The 20,128-nt window shown below is 38.1% G+C and overlaps 3 protein-coding genes across 3 annotated transcripts; 1 reads left to right on the top strand and 2 right to left on the bottom strand.

The window, feature by feature from the left end:
• Positions 1-322: 322 nt before the first annotated feature.
• Positions 323-10,306, bottom strand: LOC139970421 (organic cation transporter protein-like). Its single transcript, XM_071976079.1, has 9 exons — positions 9,799-10,306; positions 8,600-8,830; positions 8,124-8,320; positions 6,968-7,270; positions 5,304-5,438; positions 3,864-3,949; positions 3,063-3,183; positions 2,602-2,674; positions 323-1,650 (listed from the first exon to the last, which is right to left on the bottom strand). Exons 1-9 carry the CDS (start codon positions 10,141-10,143, stop codon positions 1,414-1,416), a joined length of 1,728 nt encoding a protein of 575 aa, XP_071832180.1. The 5' UTR covers positions 10,144-10,306; the 3' UTR covers positions 323-1,413.
• Positions 10,307-10,731: 425 nt separating this feature from the next.
• LOC139970373 (uncharacterized) lies at positions 10,732-15,217 on the top strand. Its single transcript, XM_071976010.1, has 3 exons — positions 10,732-10,978; positions 11,950-12,036; positions 13,417-15,217. Exons 2-3 carry the CDS (start codon positions 11,962-11,964, stop codon positions 14,842-14,844), a joined length of 1,503 nt encoding a protein of 500 aa, XP_071832111.1. The 5' UTR covers positions 10,732-10,978; positions 11,950-11,961; the 3' UTR covers positions 14,845-15,217.
• An 827-nt stretch (positions 15,218-16,044) lies between these two features.
• LOC139970365 (uncharacterized) lies at positions 16,045-18,165 on the bottom strand. Its single transcript, XM_071976003.1, has 2 exons — positions 17,315-18,165; positions 16,045-17,009 (listed from the first exon to the last, which is right to left on the bottom strand). Exons 1-2 carry the CDS (start codon positions 18,152-18,154, stop codon positions 16,674-16,676), a joined length of 1,176 nt encoding a protein of 391 aa, XP_071832104.1. The 5' UTR covers positions 18,155-18,165; the 3' UTR covers positions 16,045-16,673.
• Positions 18,166-20,128: the final 1,963 nt, after the last annotated feature.

Below are 20,128 nucleotides of genomic sequence, written 5' to 3'. Positions count from 1 at the left end.
ATGACGTTTGACCCCATAACCTCATTAACATTCATAAAGTCCGAGCCAAAAATGATACGGGGCACCTTCATGCTATAATACATCTACATAGCAAGTATGACGAACATCCATCACTCCATGATTGAGTTACCAAGGAACCAACCAGACATAACCTGTACACACAATCCAAATAACTGCGATATTTAAGTCACTTCAACCAAGCAACACAGATGCTACTTTCAGCAAGATACAAAATTGGAAAATAAATTGCAAGAACCCAACTTGTAGGGAGTAAAACAGACAGGGAAGATTGCTGTTGATGGAGTCAACAACAGACTAGGTATTCTATCAAGACGTACAATATAAATACCAAGGCTATACTGGCATATGAGTTTAAAATAGGAGAAAAGAGTATGCTCCCATTTCATATAGAAGTGAAAATTTATGCCTCGGCATGGCAGATGACTAATCTGTTACAAGAAAACGGTATGACAGCCTACACACGTTGTCTTTACATCTTAAATTTACAATATAAAATGAAATTATTGGAAGTTATTAATCCAAGATGGCAAATAGATGAATACCCACATTCCTCTATTATTGTGACATTTAATCTAGAAGTCAAGAATAATCTGATTTGTTTATATTGATCTGCACACATTTCCCAGTAAGTAGATTGCTACTATCCAATGAAATATACCAGATTACATTTTTCATGCAAAATTGTTTAAAATATATACCCTAACTTCTAATCAAGAATGGATTTTCAAGATGGAGGTAATCTACACTCTAAACAAACCTATGATCTTCAACCTCTACTCCTTACCTTATCCATTTTGCAGTTATACTGTATTTAGTTATGTATTTTATTCACCCTACACCTACCATGTGCCTCTTCCTCCTCCACACTTACCCCCATCCCCCTTCTCCACACTCAACCCCACCCCCCTCCTCCACACTCACCCACAATCCCCCCTCCCACCCTCATCTTACCCAGAAATAAGTTACCATCTATTACTGGTCACCTGTCAAAGTTTTGCTTTCATCCTAAAACCACCCTCCACTCTACCATTTTCTCAACTCCTGCATTTACTCCTGCATTTACTCCTGCATTTATGATGGGAATCATAATCATAATATGTAACAGTTCTTATATAGTGCAACTTACAATAAAGTCCCGCCGCGCTGTACTTCACCCTGGTCATTGGAAACTTGTCACACCTACAACACCAAAGTGTGCACAATTCAAACAATCTCTCTTGGGCACCACAGTGCACCACAGCCACGTGTCCCCTGGGGGACTTCCCATAGGGTGCAGCCACAAACTGGCGCCGCACGCAACAATATTTACAAGTCACTTCGCAAGGGAACTGTCAAATTCATTAAAAGAGTTGTTGACAAAAAACTAAACAAAAACGAAACCCTTTTCTATGTTTAAGCAGACATTTCCACAGTTTCATAAAGTTCTTGGCAACCTTCAGATTCACTTTTCCTCCTCCTCCTCCTTTTACCAAACCTTATGATCCGTTTGGTGTCAAACAGAAGCTGCAGGTCGGCGGCTGTATCCGGCTGAGTGGTGTGTAACGTCTCTGGGAGAAAGAGGCAGAGTCCGGCACCGACCACAGCGCAGAAAGACATGGTCATGAATGCCACATTTGGAATGTATTTACCCTACCAAAGAAAGATTAAACATAAAAACATGGATTAAAACCACCTCCTATCTTAGAAAGCTATAATGTTATGACTAACCACAGTTTTATTTTTGAATTTATTCTTCCTTCCCAGGCCCATAAACAACCTGTGCACAGGGGGGCCTACCCCCCCCCCCTTCAATCCGTCCAGACCTATGTGACCGCCCTCCCTCTGCTCTGTTCAAACCTCTCTGGCCACCCTCCCTTTGTTCTTTATTCTTTCTTCCCAGGCCTATAGACAGTCGCTTGCACAGGGGCCTGCCCTAGTCTACTCCATTCAAACCCCTGTTGCCCCCTCCCTTTATTCTTTCTTGGCAGGCCCATAGACAGGCCCTTGCTAAAGGGGCCTACCCCCCTCCACTCCATTCAGACCTCTGTGCCCCTTCCTCTCTCCTATCTGTCACCACCATGTATACCAAAAGTTCACAAGTACCAGGAAACTTCCTGGCTATGGGTCTGTTTCTTCCCTCCCAGTATGACAGTGTTTAGCCCTGAGACCTCATAGAACACCGTTCTTTTACAGTAAAGGTTTAATTAAATCAATTCAATTAGCTGTTTATTTGCATCTTAAAACAGACAATAAGATAAATATGAAAACTTTTATACAGTTGTAAGAAAAGACACATAAACTCCTGCTTAGCATAGTAATTAACGGCCTTTCCGGATGAATTGATTTATTCTTATCGTTATCATCTTTACTGTTATCATCGTTATCGTTATTATCATTAAAACTATTATCTTTATCTTTATTATTATTTCTATTATTATTAATAAAACTTAACACTGTACTACTCAGTGATTTGACAAAAGTAAAAAACTTTAACAAAAACGAATCGTACTTTCTATTACAATATTTTTCTCTGTGTTAAATTATGAGAAATTAATTTTCTTGAGATTTCAACAAGCTAAGAAATAACTTGACTCTACTCACCATGTACAGTAACAAAGGCACCACCAAAATACCAATGTTTCCTATTATCTCCACAAAACCCCGGCCTGAATTTCTGTTGAATGAAAGGAGAATCATCATAATAACATGCATTATTCGGAATACAGCTGCAACAGAATAAAAAATATCAAGCAAAAGAAGTTAAGTTAAACAAGCGACAGAGAACATGAGGTTGTTATTTGTGTTCAAGTAGCACAGTAAAAAGAGCTCTAACAAACTTATAATCATATTCGAAAAAAACCAAATCCATATTCCATTTTTCATAACATATATCAACAGATATAACTAATTCTTTCCAATTAGACATGGCTATCTTCTCTAATCCAGGGATGAGCCTGGGGTAAAAAAAAATAATCACGGGAACTTTGCAAAAATTGCGGTATAGGTTCCAGTTTGCATATGCTACAGTGTGTTAGGATAATAGTTAATATATATATCCGTACCTGACATTCGTTGGAAATTGTTCACTGATCAGTAAATTCATCGCTGTCGGAGACAGAGAAATCAAGAACTTTCCCAGAAGGGCCAGTGACGTCATTATCCAAGGATTTATGGTGTCGTCGTCTGAATTAAAGACAAAGAGGAGGGGGAGGGGTCAGGGGTCAAATTGTAAATTAATGTGGAACCTTAAGATGGGTAAGAAAGAGTATTGTACTCAACTTAACACATGGAGTAGTTTGTAAATGGCTTTTTTCCTAATTTATGCACAGGTACATTGAATATTCAAATCTTTTGTTTGTTTTTTCATATTTGCACCTTAATAAAGGAAAATGCATTTTCCATGAACCAAATCATAACATTTTGTATGGATATTTGCCAGCTAAGATGTGGATACTGTAAGTTGGTGATTCACGAAAAGTGGATATGACTTAATGAAGAAGTTGGTTCTAGTTTTCTATTCTGCTCGACACAAAAGGACGTACAGAACCACCAATATAAGTTCATAACATATTTACATTATTAAGCGATGAGAGACTTTAAACTTGGTTCACAAGGGAGATTTGTACAATAACTATATCTCTGTTGAAGCATTCAGGCGTTTCTTACAAACTGGTTGAAATTACACTTTAGAAAAGCCTTCAGGACAAATTAAAAACAATTAAAAAAGATTATTACTGTGGCTGTCACTGGGATAACTTTTGAGCATTTCCAGAAAATAAGCTGCTGTAGTAAGAAAATACTGAAGCTCATGAACTATGCTACTAAAGTCAAGAGATATCATCAAACTATTTGAATGAACTTGCCTGATATAAAATATAAACCGATGATTCCAATCATGGCCAGTGCAGAAGACAAGTAGGAAAACATGATCAACTTCAGACTCCCAATTCTGAAGAGAAAGATGATCATAAATGTTAGCACATTGAGTATGATTGCAGTTGAATAGATACCAGGATGCAACCCTAGTGCACTTTCAATATTATTCCCTTTTATTAAACCTACAGTAATGCACTTTCAATAATGAAAGTGCACTTTCGACCATTAAAGTGCACTTTCGACCATTAAAGTGCACTTTCGACCATTAAAGTGCACTTTCCACCATTAAAGTGCTCTTTCAACAATTAAAGTTCACTTTCGACAATTAAAGAGCACTTTCGACAATTAAAGTGCAATTTCAACAATTAAAGTGCACTTATAACAATTAAAGCAAACTTTCATTCCAGCCACACATTCAACCCTAGTGCACTTTCAACCATAACATACTGTCAATCGATGGCACTTTCAATCCATTGCACCTTTAGGCAAAGTGAATGTTATCAACTCTAAGTGCACTTTCAACAATTAAAGTGCACCTACCAAATATATAGCAAATTTTCATCCAGGCCACACATTCAACCCTAGTGCACTGCACTTTCAACCATTACATACTTCCAATCGAAGGCACTTTTAATCCATTGCACCTTTAGGCAAAGTGAATGTTATCAACTCTAGTGCATTTTGAACAATTAAAACAAAACTGTCAACCAAGCAACACATTCAACCCTACTACCCTAGTGCACTTCAACCATTTTACTTTCAATCTGTGCTCTAAACTTTCAAGCATACAGTAGCATACTTTCAGGCCAAGGCACTTTCAATCCAGTGCACCTTGAGGTGAAGTGAACTTATCAACCCTTGTGCACTTTGAACAATAAAAGCAAAAGCTTCAACCCTAGTGCACTTTTAATGCTTGCCCTAAACTTTCAACCATAATCTACTTTCAGTCCAGTGCACTTTGAGGCAAAGTGAAGTTTTGATCCTAGTGCACTTTGAACAATTTAAGCAAATTTTCAACCCAACAACATATTCAATCCTAGTACACTTTCAATCATCAAACTTTCAACCTCTGCTTTTAACTTTCAACCATAGTCTACTTTCAATCCAATGCAATTTCTATTCAATACACCTTTAGGCAAAGTAAAGCTTCAATCCTGGTGCACTCCTCGGAACTTGGCCCCCCTGATAGCAAGCATCAAATGTTCAAACCGAAAAAACCGCAACCCATAGAAGACTCTGCTTAACAACGCTGCAGAGCAGTGCTTGTGAATCGCTGTGAACCGTAAAACCACTCATTGTCGGACAGACACACTAAAACCACTGCACCCCCCCCCCCATCGTCACGAGGATGGAATCACCCATTCCAGGAGCTTAGCATAAAACTATACGTAGGTACAGCATTCATCTCCCGAATGACTAATACTAACCTTGCAACAATGAATATGGAGATGGTTCTTGCCGGTAAATCCACTAAAGATATCAGGAAGAAATTAAGGTAGATTGTTCCAGCGAGGGTACCGGTCGACAATGCAAACCCAAAATACGTTATGGAGTACGTAGCCCTGTGAAGAGAAATGCAAACCACAGATAGAGCAAAACACAAGATATGAAAAGTAAGCTGCATATGTATGTCCTAATGTCAAAGGGTTTAAAGGGGATCTGTGGCGTTCATGCAGAGGGCTCTGCCATATCTGTCCTAACAGCGGCCGTAAATATGGCGTTCAGTCTTACAAAGATTTAATATAGCGTTGTAGCATATATCTCAGTCAATGTGCTTGTGGTTCAAATATGCTTGAAGAGATCTCCTCTTCAGTAATTATGAGAAGAATCTCATGTAGAAGTCCACTGTATTACATTTCAAAGACTTGGAGACAACTTTAAAAAAAGCTGACGTGATTGAAAATACTTCCAAGAAGCTTTCTGATTGGTTAAAGAATAGACCGCTGTAAAGTTGTCAAACGAACAGCACTTGGGCAATATTTTGTTTGCTAAAATGTGCTAGTTATGAGTGATGAAAATTTATGCTCATTTCAATATGTCACACTACTGTATTTGTGAATTAGGGAATATGCAGGTATTTTGCCCAGAAGTGTATGTCAAATATTCCTCAAAGGAATTCTCAGTGATTTCAGAGATTGCAGCCTGTCAAGTTTTCGTAGGTACGTAGGTAACTCACCACTGTTGTCTACGAACATGGTAGCTTACCTCTGTTGATTAATAATACATATGTAACTCACCACTGTTGTCTAATAACAAGGTAGCTTGCCACTGTTGATTAATGATACGTATGTAATTTACCACTGTTGTCTAATAACAAGGTAGCTTACCACTGTTGATTAATGATATGTAGGTAGCTCACCACTGTTGGTTTCTAACAAGGTAGATTACCTCTGTTGGTTAATGATATGTAGGTAACCCACCACTGTTGATTAATGATACGTAAGTAACCCACCACTCCTGTCTGATAATAAGGTAGCTTAACACTGTTGTCTACTAACAAGGTAACTTACCTCTGTTGAATAATGATATGTAGGTAACTCACCACTGTTGTCTAATAACAAGGTAACTTACCTCTGTTGAATAATGATATGTAGGTAACTCACCACTGTTGTCTAATAACAAGGTAGCTCACCACTGTTGATTAATGATATGTAGGTAGCTCACCACTGTTGATTAATGATTCGTAGGTAACCCACCACTCCTGTCTGATAATAAGGTAGCTTAACACTGTTGTCTAATAACAAGGTAACTTACCTCTGTTGAATAATGATATGTAGGTAACTCACCACTGTTGTCTAATAACAAGGTAACTTACCTCTGTTGAATAATGATATGTAGGTAACTCACCACTGTTGTCTAATAACAAGGTAGCTCACCACTGTTGATTAATGATATGTAGGTAGCTCACCACTGTTGATTAATGATTCGTAGGTAACTCACCACTATTGTCTGATAATAAGGTAGCTTACCTCTGTTGATTAATGATACATAGAAGTCACCACTGTTGATTAATGATATGTAGGATAATAAGGTAATTATTATTTTAGTATAATAATAACCACTATTTGTCTGATGATTTAAGGTAACTCACCAGTTCCAGCTTAAGATGAGGGTAACTTTCCAGGTCGGTCTACCAAATAGTTCCCTGAATAGCTTCGCCCGCCCGGCAGGTGCTGGCGTTTGTCCATCGGTGTCTTTAGTAACAGACGAGAGACGAGCATACTGTAAAGATGAGCTGTCTATCTGTGCGGACTTTGTCGGCTGGTTTACGACATCAAAAACAGGAGACGGAAATTGTTTAACTTTATTGAATTTAGCGATCTTCTGAATCACTCTCTCCGCTTCCTCGACTTGACCCTGAGCTATCAACCACCGGACAGACTCGGGTAAAAACCTAAAGTCAGAAAAGAAAGAAAATATTGAAGGCAAATCATCCAAATTCATAAATAAAATTAGCTGTGCATAATCTTGTTGTGCCGTACTTCACCCTACAGACCACCTACCCTAAACTGTTATACTTACTGTAGGTTCATGAAAATCATTTAACAGCTCAACAAAGAAATGGAACGAGATATAAAACTGCAATTATTGGTAAAAATAAATTGTAAAAGATTTTATTACTCCAAAACTCCAAACCTGGTTTGAGTATTTACAAGAGTCGATACTTACCTGTCTTGACTCTACTATTGCATCTACAGTACCTAGCCTTAAAACTGGTAATATTTTAGCACTGTGAACGGAATGGGGAGGGGGGGATCAACCAGTACATACAAATGTTATTAAAATGCAACCTGCACTCACATAGTGTATAATATAGCCTAGAGTCCAAGATCTTATTTAAAATTGAAATTTGTCATTAATGTTTTACTTTACTCTTATTTACTGTAACCATAGTAACAAAAGCGAGAGTTTGTTAAAATCAAAGCAAGTAGGAAAACAAGAAGATGCAGGAGTAGCAGTCAGGAGTCTGACCTTGTGACCTCCCAAAATTTTGCCGATTTCTGATATCACGAAAATTTAAATCTTGCCCGCAAACAGAAACATGAATTTCAAAACGATATTTCTTCGAGATAAACCTTCAGAATCAAATACCTAGCTCTAACTTCAAGGAAACCTAACATATCTCCTGTTATGAAGGCAACATTCGACCTGTAAGATTGTCAGGTCTGCACGTGATTTTGTGATTTCGATGCACGTGATTCGATGTACGTGATGCACGTGATTTCAATGTAAGATAACAGACTTACCATGATATGCACACGATTAGTAACCCGGGAAGTGTAATAGCTGCACTGAAGTATCGCCAATCTCTCACAAAATAGGCAAGGAGAGATAACATCATGAGAGAGATCGCTGAAGCACAGAGAGGCAAGCTTGCTACAGCACTCCGGTATCTTGGGACTATGTACTCAGTTTGCAAAGTCAATGATGGTATTTTGACAACCTAGGTAAAGAGTAGATGTATGGAGACAATTGAACAATTTATTTATCTTCCCAAAAGAGATGTAGAAGAAAGGGCATAAAGGGCTTCAAAGGGCAAAACAAATATGGTACTTTGTAAGAAGACTACCCCAGGAACAGAAACTTAGATTAATAAGTTTTTGTTTTCAAAGGGTGCTAAAAAAGTTCCTGCAACTTATTGTGCAACTGAGTAGTTATATTACTGTATTTTTAACAGAGCCAGTAAGAGAGATAAATTAAAAACAGAAATTATGAAACTCACAAACATGACTGCTCCCAGTAGAGACCGTAGGCATACGTAGACTACATAGTTTGGCGAAAACGAAACGAGCAGTCCAATTATCAGGTAGACTATGGAGCCTAACAGAAGAGTCGGTCTGCGCCCACATTTGTCTGCTAATGGACCGGCCAGCAGAGAGCCAACCGCAAAACCGATGACCATAATAGATTGGGAGAGGTCCGGAAGAATATCTCTGGCGCACACAAGATCCCACTAGAAAGAGAAACATTGTAAAACCCATAATGAACATTTGGATTAACTCTAGAGGACTATTGTTTTTCTTTTAAGGTTTTTATCCAGAAAGGCCGGCTTTCTTTTGCAGGGTACTATGTACATAACATTTCCTGTAGTTGTATAATTGCTCGTGAAATATTTAAATGCAGATAATTGAGCAAAAAAAAAAGTACATTGTAAGTTTAATGTATTATTGTCATGACCGAGCAGTCATTCTTCAAAAAGCATTAAACTTTTAAAGACAAATATTAGTATTTGTCAGTTACTTTCCGAATTGCCTGGGACTGGATCAGCTGAGCATTTAAGTGGCTGAAGTGTAGGGAATCATAAAGAATATAAACCAGCGTGTTTTCCATTCATAAGCTTCACAATCAAACTATCGAATTAAAATACTCTAATCGATATATAAATCAATTCATACATGGCTGCAGCTCCATGTAACTTACAACCTTGCATGGTAAAAATACACACACAAGAAAAAATAAAAATATTGTTTAAATATAATTAATATATTAATATAATTGATTCCAAAACTGCAATTGCAAAGACATGATAGGCCTAGATGTTTTTACTTAAATGAACTGAATTATATAACAGGCTTAAGTGAGGGGTATATAGCCTAGCCAAGGACTACGGTAGAAATTCAGCAATAGGCTAGGCTTACAACAAATATAATCCTGACCTCCATCTATAATATTTTGAGAGATTATTGCAGCTTATGCCCTGCCCAAAGCTTTACAGGCCTTCTGTAACTGTACAGTATGAACACCTTCGATACACCCTACATTATAAGCCCAGGCCTAGGACAATGACAGTATGCCTACAGTCGGCCTAAAGTTTGGCTAGGTCTGTTAGTTGGCCAACGTTTGGCCTAGTCTATCGTTAAGCTTACTTAATTTGGGATTAGTCTAAGTAAGGCTAGCTATAGTATAGCCTCTATACTATACCTCTGTAACGATCGTTTTCCCGATAAAATCCGTATCGAACTCCCATTCTGTGCACAACTGGGTGCCATTTTCATAAACGTAACAGGCTGCATCTGAAACTCGAAAGGTCTCTTCTGAAGAATCCAAATATCTGTCATAAACAATGCTAGCCGGACTGCTGTTGTTAGGCTGAACAGGGTAATCCAATTCGGAAACAATGCAGTGATGTGGGATGACTTCTGCGATGAAAACAGTACTTAATGCAAGGATAGCTATTTGAATTTGAGCTAAACAGCTTACTACTGTAACAAGAACCTGAGTACAGCCTAATGGTTTTGTGAATTCTAAGGCCTCATCAACTTCCATTGGAAAAATTTTAAATTTTGCGCCCAGATTAATCGCTGTCTCCAGTAAGTTCAGACCATCGAAATATATATATAGGCCTATACATATTCTGTAATGTTGTATGTATACATCTATGTTCACAAGCTTCCCGAATGGAAAGCAAGTTGTGTTGTAAAATGGTTAATCCACATATATGGAAGGCCATTCGTCTACAATAAATGTCCAGTGACATACAATGTAACACACATTTGAGATGGAAAACTACGAAAGCCTATTAGTGCCATCCAAAAAAATATTTTTAATTCGTAATTACGAATTAATAATCCGTTATTACGAATTAATAATTCGTAATTACGAATTAATAATTCGTAATTACGAATTATTAATCCGTTATTACGAATTAATAATCCGTTATTACGAATTAATAATTCGTAATTACGAATTAATAATCCGTAATTACGAATTAATAATCCGTAATTACGAATTAATAATCCGTTAATACGAATTAATAATTCGTAATAACGAATTAATAATCCGTAATTACGAATTAATAATTCGTAATTACGAATTAATAATCCGTTAGTACGAATTATTAATTACAAAATAATAATTCGGCTTTTGGTAAAAGCAAACTTGCTTAATCAGTAATCAGCCTGCTATAATCGGTCGATGCATTGTGTTTATCGAGCGAGAATTCTGATTTTCCTGAATTTGGACAAGTAATTGGCTGCCATAAGCATGCTTCTACTAACCCCCAAGGATTGAGTGCTGAGAACTTCTTGCACGTGCACCCTGACCAGATTGCTATCCGTCTACTGAACTGTACCAAACACATCTCATTCATCGTCAATCAAAGGTACGTCTAGGGCCTCTTTGCCGTTTGACCCTTCGATGCTTAAATAGCCGCTGAGTTTGGTGAACATCGTTCCAAACTCGAGTATGGCAACGAAGTTTTATAATGACTTAAGTCGATGTACTATCGATTGTTGTTCCAATTTTTTACTGGCAGTGGAGGCAGTTGTGCTACCGTAGAAGTGAGCTACATTGCAACTGTGTTAGGCTAGGCCCATAGTGCCTTACATGCCTAGGCCTAAAAAGTAAGGCTACCATAGAGCCGATATTTAGTATGTAAGGGCTAGCTAAGAAGACTAAATCTCACTTCTTGCAATCTCACAATTTGATATGACAGTGATGTTAGCCAAGTCTGAAAGGTCATCTTCCACCAAGGATTCCTGTGACCTACAGTAAAATTTGGACCAATGTATCAAATTTAAATGAAGTTACACATGAACCATTCCCGTGGAAAGTCTGGAATTACCATAGGAAGTACACCATCAAGTTCCATTGATTCCCATAAGGAAGTAACATTTCCCTATTGGGAGTTAACAAATCCCCATGGGATTTGATACATTCTGATGGGAAAGGTTATTGTTACTTGCTTATAGGGAAGTGGTTATTTCCCATGGGATTTGTTAACTTCTCATGGGATTTCATACTGTTTCATCACAAAGTGCAAAAGTTCAGCTGTTGGTACTATACTCACTTGGTTACCATATTTCTTCCAGCTGATTGAAGACATGAATTATCTTCCAGGTTCTTATTGTAGGCCCAGTGGCTGTGGTACCACTTTCTGCTGTTAATACAAGAGAAAGGACTTGCAAGACTTTTTAACTGAAATATTGTTTAGTTGTACACTGAAGGAATACTTTTTCAATGGGATAAGCAACATGATATCTAAGTTAAGTTAGGTGACTATTTGTACTTTACACAGATCCCAACCCATATTTTCATGTGTATGTCATTTATGTAAGTTTCATTTTTCAACAGCAGCTGTAAATCATGGAGAGACTGCGAGCATTTATGCTAAACAGGGGTATCGATGAGGATTGTGTCAAGAAGCTTGTAAACGAGAAGGTGTGTAGTAATACATATTTATTTTATGTATTTTGTTCTGAGTTTGTTATACATGGATCATGTTTTAGGCAAGTATAAAATTGAGAAATAAAAGGAACACAAAGGGCAGCTCTCATTAGGCTTAAATTTTGATTCCTTGCCAAAGGCAAAAATGATCTGTGCAAGGTGAAGGTGCTGTGCACCATGCACTAAACATGCACTAAACTCTGGATTCTTTGTAAGCATGATCTTTAAAGAAGGGAAAGTAATGGCGCTTCAAACTCCATATGAATGTATTCCTTGATCGGTAGATAATTTTTCATGGTTTGTATGGAGGTTAAAGCATTAAGGGTCAACTGAACTTAAAGTCTGTAAACTTTGTTCAGGTGATATCTCACCAGATATGGTGCTTGGGGTTCAAATGTGGTATGTAGGTTGCAGAAAATCCCTGCTGTTTTTCATGAATATCATCTGAGGTCAACTAGATCGTAACAATCAATGTTGTTTCACTAGAAGAGGTGAAAGTTGCTTTGATCTTCAGCCTTCTATTTCAACTGTAAGTGCACATCAGTTATTACAGCATGACAATTGTTCGTCAATGAACCTTTTTGGTCAACAAGACAGAATGGTAAATCTTGCATTGTATTCAAAGTTGCATCTCACATTGGCAAGGAATTACAAAGTCATTTTAACATCTCGTCAAAGGTCAGGAAACAGCTTCCATAAATTCCCTAGCAATGAAGGGTCAACAGGAATTGAGCTAGTGGTAGCCAATGGATGTTCATAGCTTGACTGGTGAACAATAATTGTATGAGTTTATTCAAACCATCAGTAGTACCACAGTTTGCATAGGATTGTCCATACTGGAAGTCTGCAACTCTGAGGACCAAGAAGACTATGTTACCATCTTCCCTGCCTATAGCAAATACCAAGCACAAACTCCCTGCGAGGGTTGGTGGTGTATTATAGAATCCTCAGCCAGTGCGAGCCATTAATGAAGAAAAAATATGCCCAACAGCAACTTACTGTAACCTAACTTATTTCTTCAACAGTGACTGACTTTTGCACTTACATCTACTCCGTTAACAGTTTGGATACTCAAAATTAATTACTCTAACAGACATTACCCGCCCATCTATTGCACTTGATCAGTCAATCCTGTACGCTCAAGTCAGTTTGGCATTGCTGGTGCTCAAGTTCCTCAGTTGCATAGAAAAGTGATGAAAATACATGGATTTTTTAATTTGGTTTATCAACCCTTGAAAGACAGCTACCATGATAAATGTAATAAAACTCTTTAACATTGATTTGTACTTGTTGAGTGTTTCCTCATGAACGATTGATATTTCTGTGTTAGGAAAATTTATAAGTGTAAAAGTACCTTCTTTTTTTTTAACACAGCTTGATGAAGACATCATTGCCCTCATGAAAGAAAATGAGCTGACTTCAATAATCCCTGCAATGGGGGACAGATATGCTGTCATCAAGTTTTGTCAAGAAATAGCAAATGACAAGCCAGCAACATCAGGATTGTCTACTAATCGAGGAACAGGTAATCTGCTCAGTAAACTAAGGGCTAAACTGAAGCTAAAGCGAAACAGAGAGGAGAGTGATGGAAGTTCACCAGATGAAGACATACAAACAGATCGTGGTAAGCGACTGATAGGGAACAAAAACGCATCAAAGGGGAAGCGAAAGATCCAACTTGGATGGATTGATTTCAACTTCAAGGAGGGTGAATATAAACAAGTTAGAATACAAAATGGAGGTGGAACAAGGCAAGTGCGTGTAGACAGAAATGCTAAAAAGGATGATATTCTTGAAATAGCCAAGGGCCTCTTTTTCCCTAACGGAAAGTCACCTCGAGGTAAGCTTTCAGATTTTACCCTCAGCTTGACAGATATCAGCATGCAGGAGGTAGGAAAGGACATGACAATTGGTGAAATGTATGATGCTTTCAAAGTTCCAATGCTCAGGTGCTACATTTCAACTAAGATGAAAAGATTATCAATTGCCAAAGAGTTTGATGCATTTGATGATGACTTCTTAACGGTAAGCTCTGAAGAGGAATTTCCAAGCATTGGATGTGAAGTGGAAGTAAAGACAAGTTCTCCTGAACCTCAGGATGGTTCCATAGATGATCATTTCAACTGGGAACTTGCACCATTGGAAAATACTTCTGCATGTACATCTGAAAATACTTCCAGTGAGCTCCTTGATTGTGCTTCTGAAAATAGAGATTGTGATACTGTATGTAATGTACACACTATTCCAGATGTGCACAGTGACACTACATCAGGTACACCAACTGTACAGTTTGGGCCATTAAATGACAGAGAAGTGCTTAACATTACGGAAGAAGAAACTTGCAAATTAAGAGATGAACTTATTGTCCTTGTGCGAAGGTCTAATGTGGTTGATGACATGGTGAATGCTTTTAGTGAATCCTCAGTATTGGACAAAGAGCTTAAGGTGCGTATGATTCTTCCAAATGGTGATGTTGAGAGAGGGGAAGGAGATGGTGTCTACAGAGATGCACTGTCAGAATTTTGGGCTTCATTTAATAAATGTACCACAGGCAACACATACAAAGTGCCATTCATACGTCATGACTATGGAAAAGAGAAGTGGGAGGCCATTGGAAGGATTCTACTGAAAGGCTGGGACGATTTGAAGTACCTACCACTCATGCTTGCTCCAATATTTATGGAGCACTGCATATATGGAAAGAGCGAGTCAGATTTACTGCACTCATTCATGAAGTTTGTATCGGATTATGAAAGAGATATGTTTGAAAAGTCATTGGTAGAGTTCCCTGAAAGACACTGAGGATCTTCTCGATGTCTTGCAAGAGTATGACTGCAAACGACTGCCAACTCATGCAAATTTCAAGTACCTACTTCAAGAGATTGCCCACAAGGAACTGATTCAGCGACCTATGTTTGTAACAAACTGCTGGAGGCCATTATTCAAGCCCATCAGAGCAGCAGTACTTCAAAGTGAGTTTCTTGACATGTATGAGAACCTCATACCAACACCCAAAACAGTTCTAAAGATCATATCTTTCCCTGAAAATCTCACAGCACCCCAGTACAGTGTACACAGCTTTCTGAAGAAGTATATAAGATCTTTGAACCCAGACAAGCTTGGACTCTTTCTAAGGTTCTGTACAGGCTCTGACATTCTTTGCTGTAAGCAGATCAGAGTAAGATTTACTAAGCTGGAGGGAGATATGTAGGGAGATAGTCAGATTTACTGCACTCATTCATGAAGTTTGTATCGGATTATGAAAGAGATATGTTTGAAAAGTCATTGGTAGAGTTCCCTGAAGACACTGAGGATCTTCTCGATGTCATACCAACACCCAAAACAGTTCTAAAGATCATATCTTTCCCTGAAAATCTCACAGCACCCCAGTACAGTGTACACAGCTTTCTGAAGAAGTATATAAGATCTTTGAACCCAGACAAGCTTGGACTCTTTCTAAGGTTCTGTACAGGCTCTGACATTCTTTGCTGTAAGCAGATCAGAGTAAGATTTACTAAGCTGGAGGGATTTACACGTCGTCCAGTAGGACATACATGTGGGTGCATTCTTGATCTGCCTGAGACATATGCATGTTACATTCACCTTAAGAATGAGTTTGATGCCATTCTTGCTAGTGATGTGTGGATAATGGATCTGGTTTAAGCGCCCATCTTACCTTGCTTTTGGGGATCAAACTATTGGTAACACTCATACAATTACTTTTTTGTTTAAATAAGTTCAGTTACAACTATAAGTTTAAGTTTTTCAAGTTATATGCCAAGAGGCAGAGCCAGCACCTTGTAATGATGATGGTTTTCATCCAGATGGTACCATTATACAAGAGTATTTGGTTTCGTCAGCCACAGAACGGTGAGATGCTTCCATCCATGCAGCAAATCAGTTGATATCGCGTTTTGTTTCAAAGTTCACTTAAAAAAGTTTTAAGGTTTGAAAGTTTTATGTTCCTTTATTGTTTCTCAAAAAATTTCCAAACAACTCAGATATGGTAAGACACATAATACTTGAAATCAAAACTTAATCACGAGTAATTGATCCATGTAGACTTGTCCATCATGGTTGATGCAGACGATCTTACAGTCGATTTTTTAAATTGTTGGTGATGATATGCAGAGGTAGTGTTACTTTCATTGTTACAAAATGATATAGTAAAACTATGTTTATTGTTATGGTCATATACACAGTTTTATTACTTTATGGTTCCTACAAGTTGAGTTACAACCAAGTTAACCTTTCAAGTTTTTGTTGTCATTACTGTTTCTCAGCAAATATGTAAATAATTCAGATGCACTACTTTGAAACACTGTAATATGAAGAAAAAGTTAGTCAAGTTTTTATGTATTCAAGTGCAAGTTGCCACCAGGGTATATGCAGGACAAATAAAGACACTGGCGAAATGGGTTCTCGCCTTCTTATTCAAAGCATAAATGCTTTCAGAGGATACACTGATAAATGTTTCTGTTGTGATTCAACAAAGCTGCCCGAAGTTGAAGCTATTAACACTGTTTACCTGTCATTCAAGACTAAATGTAATAAATTGTTGGAAACAGTTTATGCCAATTGTTTCATGTTTTCTTGGATATCTTGTTGGTTCTGTCCGTGTCATGAAGTCATCAACGGACCCTCAGCAAGTTTCTGATAGCTTCCCTTAGGTACAGATACAGATCCACAGCTTCCTGGGGGCTAGTTGGTGGCAGCCAGTTTTGCTCATTCATGAGAACACAACAAAGCTCGAAAACCTCTTGAGAACATGGGAAATCATCTTTAAATCGACACTCTTCTCGACAAACTTCCAATTCATCTTGTTCGACATGGTTCGAGAAATCTCGAGTGAGGTACGTTCGTGGTGCAAAATACATCATTGTTGGCCTACCGAATGGTCCTGGGTGTAACCTTGACCTACTGATGCGATGAGTATTCCATTGCAAGACTGTATTATCCAATTCTTCCTGTGTAGAGGTAAAACATTACATTGGTAACATGTAATGGTAACATATATTGCATTCAGTAGGTAAGAGAACATTCTAAAGTTGGTTGAAAGCTTGTGCTAAAACTCAACATTTGATGTCTGTACTATTTATTTTCCTACAGTATGTTTGCCTGCCTGTTCTAGGCATAACTGGTACGGGTGGGGGGGGGGGGGGTGGGGGACAACACAACAGATCTGTAAAGGTCACAGCTGCCTGCATGTCCTGACTGCTATTGACCAAGCTAGGTTATTCTGTTATCATAGAACACTTTATATGAAACTAACCTGAATGGTATTCAGAAAGCAAAACTGAATTAAATCTTTATCTAAGTAACTTCCGTCAAAAGCTGTTTCCACGTCCCTCAGGTTGCTGAAGAGGTTTATCCAAAATTCAGTGCACTGTTTCCTCAAAATGCTCCACCAAAACTCGATACGTTGATTAGAAGTGCTTCTACCGTAAAGGAAGCTTCTCTGGGCAGCATGTCGGTCTCTGCCATTCCTCCGAAGAAACATTTGCATATCTCTCACCGAACTATTCTCAGTCCCTAAATCTGCTCGCACAATCCGTGGACATCTACCAATGCGACCCACCGTGTTGATGTAGTACCCCGCAATTAGTCGTGGGTCACTGCTTGTCTTGTAAGCTTCAACCCATAAAACATGTCGAGAAAACCCATCGATGCAACCATTTATACATATCCCAAATGGCTTTAATTTATCGTAAGAGTCAATGTGCCACACAAAGTTAGGACCAATGCCATTGTAATTCCGTCTCCGTAACCTTCTCCTCCTCCTTAGCTCGACACCTTCAGGATCTAATAATTTGAGAAGATTTCGGACTGTTTCCCTATCAATATTATATCCATTGTTCCTTAGCTTATGATGAAACCAGCGGTATCCATGGAGCTTACCAGATCGTTCGAGTTCATTGTACATATATATAGCTACATCGAGAAGATCACTGTGGTTTTTCCGTCGGAAAAGTCCTTCATTGCCCATCAATCTTTTCAGGTGCCGTTTGCTCAGAGTAATGTTGTCTAATTCAGATAGAGCAGTAATCATTTCGTTATTTGTAAGACCCAAACGAAAGTAATAGTGAATTCGCTTCAAACGATTTGCCTCCATTGTGACCGAAATTGCGACTGCCATCCAGCAGAACTAATTTGTAATAACTGATTATTAATTCGTAATTACGAATTATTATTTCGTAATTACGAATTATTAATTCGTAATAACGGATTATTAATTCGTAATTACGAATTATTAATTCGTAATTACGGATTATTAATTCGTAATAACGGATTATTAATTCGTAATAACGGATTATTAATTCGTAATTACGGATTATTAATTCGTAATTACGAATTATTAATTCGTTATTACGAATTAAAAATATTTTTTTGTTTGGCACTAATGGGCTTTCGTAGAAAACTTTCTATACTAAATTGTAAACCCCATCTCAATATCTTGTCCCTTACTAAAGAGATACATGTTTGATCGGATGATTAGATGTGCTTCAAAAACTTAACTATCTAAATTAGTTGTTAAAATTCTGCTTGCAATCTGATAAAATGGAGTATTTGCTCAGTGCCAAGTACATATGTACAGAGTTGCCGGAAAAAAAACGTTTTTTTTTTTACATCTTAATAATATTTTCCTCCTTTGATAAATGACCTCATAAGGAAGAAATATAAAGCTAATTTCTGACCAATATTTTGCCATGAAGACATCATCTAGTGCTCTACTCAGGCTGTTGCCAGATACATTCACCAAATTGCTCTGAACATGTGACCTGCCATGCAGACAATTTATTGTATCAAGAAATGCGCCCTATCCACAATACTATCCCTTTAAATATATGAACAAGGAGCTTTTGAACAGTTGAATTGGACGCGTAATGAAATCATCCCTCTCTCCATCAGCCACACTTTGATAACATATCAGTGGTGTCCGCGAGGGTGGGCACATAGGTCATCCCATGTCAGTCAGTCTGTGAAAATGGTGCAGTCGAGGGACTAAGACTGCACTATTCGATATCAACGGGTAATTAACGTTATACCTTTTATTTCTTCCTGAGAGCACGCCAGACTACATATTTCTATCGGCTTCTGGAAAATTCTCGTCAGAACTTCCTTCATCGTTTTGTGTGTCAAACTATGCCACTCAAACACCATTGAGCCTTCCGTATGGAAGTCATGTGACGTATACACTCCCTTAATTGTTGCAGTCAATATTCCTTTCGCATTTGTTTTCAACAACAACTTATGTCTTGATAGCATAGCTACTGTACCGCACTCCTGGTAAATCTAGCTAAATTTTTACCGCATATTTATATTCCAAAATTGATATTTTGAGTAATTGCTTTCAAACAATAAAACTGCAGCTGGAACACTTGTTGCGGCTATTCAGGACTGTACCGATGTACATAGACACAAGAAGCAGACGACAGGACTCGTTGTTCCTTAGCAACATAAGTCTCCTTGCCATTTTTTGTTTGCACGTAAACAAGCGCGTAATGTGATAGGAGTGGCCGCGCGCAGTAATCAATCTACAAGACTCAGCTCTGACAGGAGATGTTGGAAAAATGGCCAGGGTCCATACAGATCAAGCTTTCATATGTTGTCTATATACGGAACGCCGAACTGACAAAGGGCTAAATAATATGTTAGTAGCAATACGCGCTTGTTTATGTGCAAAAACGGCAAGAGCTTTGTGTTGCTAAGGAGCTACATATACATTTGTGTACAGTCCTGATAAGCTGCGTGCGTGCCAGCTGCATTTCTATTTTTGTTTAAAGGAAATACTCAAAATCATGATTTTGGAATTGATAATTGAAGTCAATATTGGAAAAATGTACTATTGAGCTAGATTACACTGTTCGCGTAGCTTCACCTGGAATGAGGTAGCTAAGAGATCATGGCCTAAGTTGTTGTAGAATGTACATTCAAGGAGTACTATAAGAGTTAAGTGTTACAAGAGAGCACGTCACATGACCCTCCATGGTTGGTACGCTGTTTTGTGCGTCTCTCAATTGACGTAGTCGGTCCAGGTTAATGTTTTGCGTCACAGAACTCTCAATGATTGGTACGTTTACCTAGT

Source organism: Apostichopus japonicus, chromosome 1 (genome assembly GCF_037975245.1).
Source record: "Apostichopus japonicus isolate 1M-3 chromosome 1, ASM3797524v1, whole genome shotgun sequence".
Lineage (NCBI taxonomy): Eukaryota > Metazoa > Echinodermata > Holothuroidea > Aspidochirotida > Stichopodidae > Apostichopus > Apostichopus japonicus.
The sequence above is the reverse complement of the archived record's forward strand: the minus strand, read 5'-3'. Positions and strand labels throughout refer to the sequence as shown.